Source organism: Grammomys surdaster, unplaced genomic scaffold (genome assembly GCF_004785775.1).
Source record: "Grammomys surdaster isolate TR1022 unplaced genomic scaffold, NIH_TR_1.0 259, whole genome shotgun sequence".
Taxonomy (NCBI): Eukaryota; Metazoa; Chordata; class Mammalia; order Rodentia; family Muridae; genus Grammomys; species Grammomys surdaster.
In genome coordinates this window covers 1,011,013-1,021,404 of record NW_021604700.1, presented here as the reverse complement: position 1 = coordinate 1,021,404, position 10,392 = coordinate 1,011,013, and the positions used below count along the sequence as shown (strand labels likewise).

The 10,392-nt window shown below is 39.4% G+C and overlaps 1 protein-coding gene across 1 annotated transcript in view; it reads left to right on the top strand.

Annotated features, from left to right (window-relative positions):
* Positions 1-542: 542 nt before the first annotated feature.
* Prg4 (proteoglycan 4) overlaps positions 543-10,392 on the top strand; it is a 15,994-nt gene continuing 6,144 nt past the window's right edge. Inside the window, 6 exon segments of the mRNA XM_028775729.1 lie at positions 543-645; positions 3,974-4,096; positions 5,409-5,528; positions 7,831-7,974; positions 8,506-8,625; positions 9,810-10,392. Coding sequence (XP_028631562.1) covers positions 570-645; positions 3,974-4,096; positions 5,409-5,528; positions 7,831-7,974; positions 8,506-8,625; positions 9,810-10,392 — 1,166 coding nt within the window. The 5' untranslated portion in view covers positions 543-569.

The window sequence follows — 10,392 nt, the reverse complement described above, 5'->3', positions numbered from 1 at the left end:
AATATGCTTTTTTGTAGAATTAAGTGTGTCTTCATTAAGTGTGTTTGAAAAAGGACAGTAGTTAGAAGTTTTGAAAAGAATCATACTTTTATGTGCGATACCTATTGGAAGCCTATGAATTTATGTTGAATTAAACTGGAAAGTTGGAGAAGACAGCTCGGCTGCTGTTGCTAAACTCAACTTTACTAAAACTGCTTGCTTTTATCTCCAGGACATGATTTAAGCCTCGCACTGTGAGTACAGACTACTCTTCCAACATGTTCTAAAATAAGCCTGTTTTCTGCTATTATTCTGAGGTGTTCCAAGTAGTTGGTAATTTAAGTGAGGTGGCTTGTTTTGTATTATATTAAACAGAATAATTACTTTCTCAGGAATTCCAGCTGATTGTCTATAGCTTTTGTTCTCAGAACAGAGTGACTTATTACTGAATTACATTTTCAACAGTTTCTGAATGATACAGTCTCTGAATGCTGTGCACGACAGACACATTATTTGGTGGTGAGATTAAAGAGCAGGTTTCTGATGCTTTTATTTTATCTCAGGCAAGGGCGTCGCATTGGAGAACAACCATGGGGTGGAAAATACTTCCCATCTGCTTGTCTCTGCTGATTCCTGTTTTTTTGATTCAACAAGTTTCATCTCAAGGTAACTTCAGCATCGAAAATGCTTCTATTCAATCACTGCTGTTAAGCACCCAGTTGGCTTTAATGGGCAAGAAAAGCAACAATGTATTCCTATGCATGTATATTTCAATGAGTTTAACAATTTGCAGCCCTAAACTTGAAATGCATGCAGTGCATTTATGTGGGTTGAAACTCTCATCTTTCCCTCTGCATCGTGAGAGCTTTGAAGGAGTTCTGAGTTTTGATAAAAATAATGCCCCTCCTCTATTCTCTCAGTTTTTTTTTACCCGAATTAAAAAATAAAACACAGACATTTGCATAATAAGATTATGCTAGAGATACACAACACCATGAAAAGAAATGAAAAAAAAAGTGTAGTATTTAAAGAACAGGTTTTGGTTGTATGTTGACAAATTTTTTTTTGATAAAATGTTTTATTAGCATTTTAAGTTAGCATACAAAGCAACCGGTTTCACTATGATAGCATCTTTGTGTATATTTTGCCTGAAAAATATGGATTGGCTCACAAGTTAGCATGTCATCTTTGTGGAGAGAGGGGGCAGATGAATGTTCTCTGTATCATTCTATATTTACTGCATGAGCTACTGAAGCAATCACAAGAGATAAGATTTAACAAGCCACAAGAATTCCTTAGATAGGATAAGGAAATGTTTGTATGTTGGCCAAGGAAATTTATAAAAAAAAAGAAGGTTCACATTTTATAAACCTGTATTAATACCATATATTTAAAATAACTAGATATGTTGACAAATTCAACTGAACTTTTGCATCAAATAAATTATTATAGAGCATTATAAAGTAAAAAATTATTACTTTAGCGTCTTGTTGACATAGATGGTATATTATAATGCACATGTATAGTGTTTCAAGTGGAATTTTATTAGCCTTAAGTGCTCTCTCTTCCTTGCAGGGACTATTCACCTTATTATGGGCTTTACAAATCTGAATGCCATTTTTTATTATCATATTGCAAAGTTCAATCCTTCCGAGTCGGTCCTGGGTAAACTCCTATTTAGAGAGCCTGCTGCACACTCAGCATAGCCACGGTGGAGAGAGTGGACAGCGTGAGCTTAAGTTACTTAGTCATAGTAATATGTGTCTTTAATATATTGTTATGTGTTCCCTTTAACGTATTCAGCATGAGAGAAGGAAAATAAATATCTGTAATTATTACAGTGACATTTTATTTTAAAATAGAAATTTCTGGTAAAATGTCAAAAATTCTCATAGAATCAGAACACAATGGATGATAGCTTGTTTGATCATGGTTTCAGAATCACTCAGATAAGACAAGGTGAAGAACCACAGAAAGCAAATATAAATGCTGAATTAGGAATGACAGCCACAGCCCCCCGCCTCAGACCCTTCAGCTTTCCAATATGGTATTAAGACTCACAACATGGCTGTTTCCTAAGAAACTCCCTTTCTTTGTGAAACAATGCTTATTCATCGAAAGTTTATGAAAATTAATATGACAATCAGTGGGACTGGGGGATGATAGTTTTGGGGTAAACTGTCTGACATACAAACATAAGGGCTGGATTTCAGATCCCCAGCACCCACATGAAAAGCTAAGTGCATCAGTACATGCCTCCAACCCGAGCTCTGGGAGCCAAGACAGGCTGGTCCCGGAGCTCACTGGTCAAGCAGACTAACTCCGATGGCAAGCTCCGGGCTCAGTGAGCCATCCTCACACAGAAAATAAGGTGGAACTTGATAGAAGAGAGCAGACAGAGTCTTCTGGCCTTCACATGTGCATGCACACACACATGTAACACACACACATGCACACATACACATGCACACACACACACATACACATGTACACTCACTCACTCTAGTGGTTTAAGTAAATAGCAATAAGCTTAAGGCTATAACAGACCACCAATGAAAAATAAGTGGATTTGCTCTAGACAGCTGCTAAGTGTAAAAGCATAATCTTTCGATGTTGTTTTGTCTGCTTCTCCTGCCTTCTCAACGTCTTTTCATTCTTTCTCCCTTATATATAATATATGTATTTATATACATACACTATATATGCATTTTTTGTATGTATTGTGCACATATGTATGTAAGCAATCATTCTCAGAGCTATCCTGATCTTAATTATTTGTGTTATGTATTAAGACTTAAACCTTCCTGGGTTCTCCTGAGATTTTTTTTCAGTGCGTTTCAACATCCACCTATGGATTGGGACATTCCGCAGGTGGATTCCATTGTTACAGTCCTGCTGTTTTCTTTTGGGGAGGATTTTGCAGTGGTATCTGGAAAATGGTGTTTAGAAATATTTGAGGCTAATTATTCCATCCCATCACTGTTGTTTGCTTGTTCCCAAACACTAAGTTCATGACCTTTATTTCCACACCCAGATCCTGTTTTAAGAGATCTCTCTCACTCCTCCCAACAGAGCGCACTTAGGAGAGTCTGTACTGGCCCAACTAGCCTACTCTACTGTCATCATTGAGAGTGAGAGGCAATGGAACTAATGAAGACTTCTGCTTCAAACTCAGATATATATGACTTTGAAGTCATTACTCATTTAGGATAATTATTTAATTGATTATCACAAGTCAGGCATTTGTGAGAGTAAATGGGATGTACAAATAATGCATATATATTAGCTGATATCTATTAGTTGATATTAGTTGATACAGATATATCTGTCCATTTCTTTATATGCATACACTCACATATATACACATATACATTCAGTAACTTACTGTGTGTCATTGGAAAAGTTATTAAAATTTCTGTTATATCTTTTTTTCCAAGACAGGGTTTCCCTGTGTAGCCCTGGCTGTTCTGGAATTTGGTCTGTAGATCAGGTTGGCCTCAAACTCACAGAGATCTACTGCCTCTGCCTCCCGAGTGCTAGGATTAAAGGCATATGCTACCACACCTGGCCTGTGTCATCATTTTTACCTTAGGGCTAGTAATACTTTTTTAGATACATTTTCATAAGTCTTGGAGAGAACACATGACTCAGCACCTGCCATAAGATAGTTCAAAACATGGTCACTAGCAATCATGATAGCAGCCGTCTCTGCAGTTATAACTGCCACCCTTCCCTCAGAATTACCATTCCTCATGCAAGCATTGCTTAGCTTGACTTTCAAAGGTGTATCTATAATCCCAGTTCAGTGAAGAATAAAGCTACATCACTAAGGTCACATAAAGGCTCCCCCAAAGTCAGCTATGTCCATCACTGTGCATTCTCCCCAGCACTGCCCAGTGGGTAAAGTTCCCCTTCTCTGGTGGCTTTGTCCTTAATAGGTCTCTCCCGTTTGAAATGGTTTGGCCATGTTTACCCTAGTATTGTATACTTTTAGATTTATCAAGCTGTGCAGGGAGATGTGGGGAAGGGTATTCTAGAGATGCCACCTGCAACTGTGATTATAACTGTCAACACTACATGGAGTGCTGTCCTGATTTCAAGAAAGTCTGCACTACAGGTACGTTCTGAGAGCTGGGCATTGTCTGTCAAGCCCACTGTCCTGAGCCTGCTTTTGTACCCCTTTGCAGCTCTGTTCTTCCTCCCTCCCGCCTCCTTTGTTTAAGTGCCTTCTTTCCTTTACTGGCATAAATGTTGAAGTACACTGTACATACCTAAGGATGTTTTCAAGGTTTCTGATTACTGGGGTAGTGAACGGAAGCCTGGGCATTTGTCACTTGCACATAGGTATTGACTGCTTGCATGTGACATGTCTTAAGTAAAGAGTTAGTACTGTGACTAGGTAGGTATCAAGTAAAAAGGAAGGTGTACTTCTTCATCGACAGTTGAGTTTTGCTTGCTTAAAGATGACCCTTTCAAAGAGTTTCATCAACAGGATGAATAGGCATAGAAACTTTACATATGCTATTTGAACTTTCGGTGGTAAATGTCTTTCTAAATCACCTGAAAAGAATATTTTAAAGATCAAGAAAACACCAGGTTTAGATGATTAATGTCAATGCCCCAAAGTTCTAAATTATGTGTGGTACTACTGGTGAACAAAATTTGAGCCATTTCTTGTAATAGATTCAGACAAATACAATATTAAATTTATAAACGCTACACCTAAAATCTGTAAAAGTTTTATTTGCATAGGAATTTGCATGTGGAGATGGTAGCTACAGTGTTATAAATTTTGTGTGTTGGGTAAAGTATTTCAAGCAGGCTTTGGGAATCATTGAACTTTCCCACCAAGGGTCTCTCTGTAACAAGCAGTACTCCTCTCACAGTCCACACCATGGGATTACCTGAAATCTTTCAATCTCACTCTATGCTCGGTTTGTCATTTTAAGAATCTCTGCATTGCAAGTGATTTTTGCCTGCTCAACTAGTGTCTGGGCACGTATTGTTTTAAGATGCGAAGATTAAATTAATACAAATTTATTACAAAGAAATGGCATCATTGGTGTGAGAAGAGAAAGGACCTCACATGAAGGGCAGTTTGCTGTATAACTCTTTTATAGTTTTCTATTGTATCTACCCATGTGTAAGACTCCTTTGCACCGGGGTGTCTCTTGCTGTGTTACAGGGGGAAAGAATGATAGCCCAGCTCATCAAGGTTCTTCCTTGACTTAGGCTGTTGCTATTTGGACATCGTCCCTTTAAAGTTACTTTTTCATAGTTGATGATGTGTGTACTCCAAATTCCAACTAGGAGACTCAGAAGTGCACCACCCTTGGGACTCTAGTCAGCTGTCAGATGAGACATGCTACAAGATATGTAAGCATTGCTTTGTGACTAATAATTCATGATATCTGTTTTGCCCTGGGCAGAGCTCTCCTGCAAAGGACGCTGCTTCGAGTCCTTCGCACGAGGGAGAGAGTGTGACTGTGACTCCCAGTGCAAACAGTATGGCAAGTGCTGTGCAGATTATGACAGCTTCTGCGAAGAAGGTAAGAACCAGGGCCCCGAGACAGTGCTGCTCAGCACAGCCACCCCAGTCCATGCCTTGGCTTCACTGATGGCTAACACACATTTAGTTCTTGATTTTACTAACGTACAAGTTGCTTCAGAATTACCTTTGTTTCATAAAGACAAATTAAAGAAAGCACCTTCCAATGGGAACCTTCACACAAGCTCCAGAAGCACCAAGGGGAACATGGGCTGAGTGTACATCCTTTTATCTTCCTTTTCGGTTGAAAACTTGTCCCCACCTAACGGTACTAACTTCACAAAATCAGCTATCCTTAGAGCTCTCTGTGCTTTGAGCCTTAATGTGTGAGTAGATATTTAAAGTCGGAACACTTCCAGTTTCTTCGTATAAATTAACTAGTCACTAACTTTATAGGCAACTAGGCTAAAAAGTTAGTACCTCAATTAATTAGTTATATGTTCTTCCTATCCCTCCTGTCCCTTCAGCAGTCTCTACACAAAGCTGGTGAATGACAAAGTCAATAAAAGGGACAGGGACAGTCTTGTTTAAACCTTCTCTGGCCATTAAATCTTAAAGTAATACTCTCACAGTATAACACCCCCTCCACCCTCTTTAAAAAAAAATGATAGAATGCCTTCTTCTCCAATGTTTGTTCTTAACCATTCTTTGTCAAAATATGAGTATCTATGGAGGCAAAACCGAGATAAGTATTGCTTGCATAATCTGCATAATCTGACCATGTTTTTTAGTTAGGTTGTGCCTCCTATTTTTTTTTTTTTTTTAGAACAGTGGAAACTTAATCAGCAGAGTTGAGGGCTGTTTCCTAGCTGGTCAATATTTTTACAGGAAGTATTCTAAAAATACTGGAGACAACGCCCTTGTTTCAACACCCCAGAGCTCAGTGCTCCTGCAGCTTCCAGAAGGCACCATGATGGGGATATAGATTTCCTCACTTCCTTGATAATTATTTTGGCCACGAGACAAGTCAAAACCAAATCAAACCAAACCAAACAACACCCTACCTCCCAAATACCCCAAGAAGTTGTTCTGACAGAAGATGGATAGGGAAGAAGACTGGGTGATGACGCACAGAGAGACTGTCATCATAAATACTCCCTGTACCCTGTGCCTCTGAAGTATACCTGAGGCTGAGGTAGGATGTGGAGGAATCGAGGCAGAGCAAGGGAACGCCATTCACAGATTTCATGAAGATAGGGTAAAAATGAAAGAATTCTCCAGAGCTTTAGAACTTCACTTAAAACAGCACTGAAACTTACTGCTAAGAGGGTTGCTGTAGGTACTCGTTATTGGGATCTAAAAATCCTAACACTTTGGGAACTGGCAGGAGTCATAGCAATCCAATCGCTTCCCAGCGTGGGTAGAGAGAAGCCTGAAAGGTTATCTGTTTTGGCCACGGTCACGAACTAGTACCCGGCAGAGCTGTTACTCAACTTGGCATTTTGTTAAGGGGGAGGAGAAAGAGGGCCAGGTACAGTGCCCAGTTCCTGGAAATAGGAAGGGTTCTGAAGGGATGGCGGGAGCATCAGGGTGTATGTACCACTTCTTTTCCCCATCTCCACTGTTGTTTTCCTCTATTTCAAATCCCTCTCCTTTCTTCTGATTCTCAGGAATGCCCCATGCTTCCTCTTTTAGATGCTGAGAAGTGGGGTGGTGGAGGGATAAAAGGCAAAGAAGACACATGTCAAATCATTAGCATGTGTTAACTTGGGAAAGGCAACATGTCAGTGAAAGAGCATAATGTCTGGGGTTATGAAATCTTCAAAATATGCCCACACAACTTTTATAATAATCAAAGCACACTGGCATTATCTGACTTAAATTCACACAAAACAGGAAAATTATGATTGCATAATGCATGATTTTTTCCCATCATCCATATGCAGTATTATTTTTATAATTGTGGAATGATGGCAAGATAGATAAAGCTCATAGAATTTCAACTTGTTTTGGGTAGGCATTCCCCTTTAGAAATGTTGGATACACAGCTCACTTAAAGATGGGAGAATGTTTAATAGTTTGGCCTGTATTCCTAGGTCAAAGAGGTAGACACTCAGAAGCCTACAACTAGCATTTAGAGCGTTGACCTCTTGGGACTCTTTTCTATCATAATTTTCCAGTTTGAGAATCACTATTTTATAGCAATGTGTTCTCTAAATTATTGGAATTACTTGTGTTGGGCTACAGCCATCCTGTATTGACATCAGTATTGCCTCCCGACACCCCAAGAATCCACCCTTTTCAGTTAGCACTGCTGATGAATCTAAATCGGATGTTAATCAATCTGTCTTGCTTGGCCTCAGTTCATAATCCCACATCACCATCTCCAAAGACTGCACCTCTGCCTCCAGGAGCATCTCACACCATCAAATCAACCACCAAACGCTCACCCAAATCACCAAAACAGAAGACTAAGAAAGTTGTAGAATCTGAGGAAATAACAGAAGGTAGGAAGATGACAGTCATCACTACAGGAGATTTCTGAACTGAAATAACCTGTAGGTGGACTATTCATATGAATATCCTCAAAAGGTCATCTTTTGAGTCATGAAACACTCATATTTTTTGTTTACTTAAGTTAAAAGCTAAGTCAACATATAAACCCTTGGGATATTTATAGCCCTTATTTATTAAACCCAGCATGAGACTTCTTCTCAGAAGAGGCAAATCTCATTGAAAAAATGAAAACTTACAGTTTTTTCCCCTCTATTTTTCACAAAATTAGATTGTATAAATTTTAGCAGGTGTTGGAAAATCAGGAAAGTTCTACTGTTGGTATATGTGATGAACTAAGATGCCTTGCTTTTAGCTGACAGCTTTACAAGCAAGTAGCTACATTACCCATAAAGCGACAGCACACCCCAATGCTTGAAGACCAGCTATCAGAATTTCTTGTTGTATGTGGACCAGCAATTCTTTTTGCTTTGTTTTGTTCTAAATCACAGTTGGTGTGATCAAACTTTTTATTTGATTTATAGAACATTCTGTTTCTGAAAATCAAGAGTCCTCCTCCTCCTCCTCCTCTTCTTCTTCAACTATTCGGAAAATCAAGTCTTCCAAAAATTCAGCTAATAGAGAATTACAGAAGAACCCAAAAGGTTTGAGCATTGATAAAGATCAAAGACTCTATCAATGCCATGTTAACAATAATTTTTCAGAAAGTAATGTGTGTTGATGGAACAGTTTGAGATCTCAATATTTGGGGAGTATGTAACTATGGAAACGTTCAGTTTAAAAAGTGCCAAATGAATAGCGCTTACAGAGAATCAGTGGTAAGCAGCTAAGTAACTCTTCACAGAAAGGGATTTGAAGATGCTGTAACTGCAGAAACGTAGGACAGTACTGGAGACAGTGGTTTGTGACAGTCTGCTGCAATTCCTTTCTATCTGATCACTGTTTTCTTCTCTTCCTGCTCTGCCCCAGGTTTTGGTTTCCCTTCTACAATTTTATTTAACATAAACTTATATAGTGTTTTCCCCACATTAATCCTTGACATTCTCTGAAACCTCCAGGGAAAGGCAAGATTATCATTCCTGGTATACTGATCTTTATTATTTTCCTATTTTTAAAATCATATCTGTCACATTTCTCTCTGCAAATTAAAGAATAGGCTGTTTTTTACTGAAAAAGAGATTCCATCTGATCTGTTATTTGTATTTTCTGAAATTCTAAAATATATTCTGTTTCTAGTAAGTAGTGGAATTCTGAGGAACATTTCCCTGGGTGATGGTAGTTTCTCTGAAACATTCTTCAGTCTACTAGCTAGACAGTCTAACTTCGAGTCAGTGCAAGAATCCTACTTTTTTGATGGAAGTGCAATACAAATTTGCTAAACAGAATTCCTATCAGTGAAAGGCTCTTTGGGCTTAGTAGATCCCCTAAAGGGTAGTTGCTTTGGGGAATTTTAAATAGAATCTATTGCCTTGACATCCTAATGGCCTATGTCCTGTGAACTATTGAGTTTAACCATGCAGTTGAAAAGGAGCAGCTCATAGCCCTAAGTATTGCAACTAGATTCAGCAGAAACTAGTCAGTTGCAAAGACTGGAACCAAATCCTCAGTAGAAGCCTTTGCAGGAGTTAGTGTAAAGAAGCTATCAGAGATTGGAGTCACGTTTCTAGGAAGGAGGGACAACACTGAACACTATAGATGGGGGTGGGGTGGCATGTGTGGACCAGGTGAGGGGAAAAGAACATGAACACAGACATGGTTCATGCCACTGACCACTTTGATGACTTCAAGCTGCCACTCCAAAATAACAAGCGTTTATTTTGCTCTCTAGTAAAAGCAAGCAAGAAACCCCCACCTAAAAAGAAACCTAATCCAGAACCACCAGCTGTGGATGAAGCCGGAAGTGGACTGGATAATGGTGAGTCCAAGCTCACCCCACCTCCTGACCCTCCTACTACTCCACACAACAAAGTCACCACATCTCCCAAGACGACAGCAGCAAAACTAGTAACTCCTAAACCCAGTCTTGCGCCTAATTCTGAGACATCCAAAGAGGTATCGTCAGCTTCCAATAAAGAGACAACAATTGAAAAAAAGGAGACTACTGAAACAAATAAACAGTCTTCTGCCAGTAAAAAAGAGAAGACTATTTCAGCTAAAGAGACACGGAGTGCAGAGAAAACATCTGCTAAAGATGTTGAACCCACAACTCCCAAGATCTCAGCTCCCAATACTACCAAGAAGCCTGTAACTACAACCAAGGAACCTGTTCCTACCACACCCAAGGAGCCTGAACCCACCACCAAGGAACCAGCTCCCACACCCGCTAAGGAGCCTGAACCCACCACCAAGGAACCAGCTCCCACAACCCCTAAGGAGCCTGAACCCACCACCAAGGAACCAGCTCCCACAAC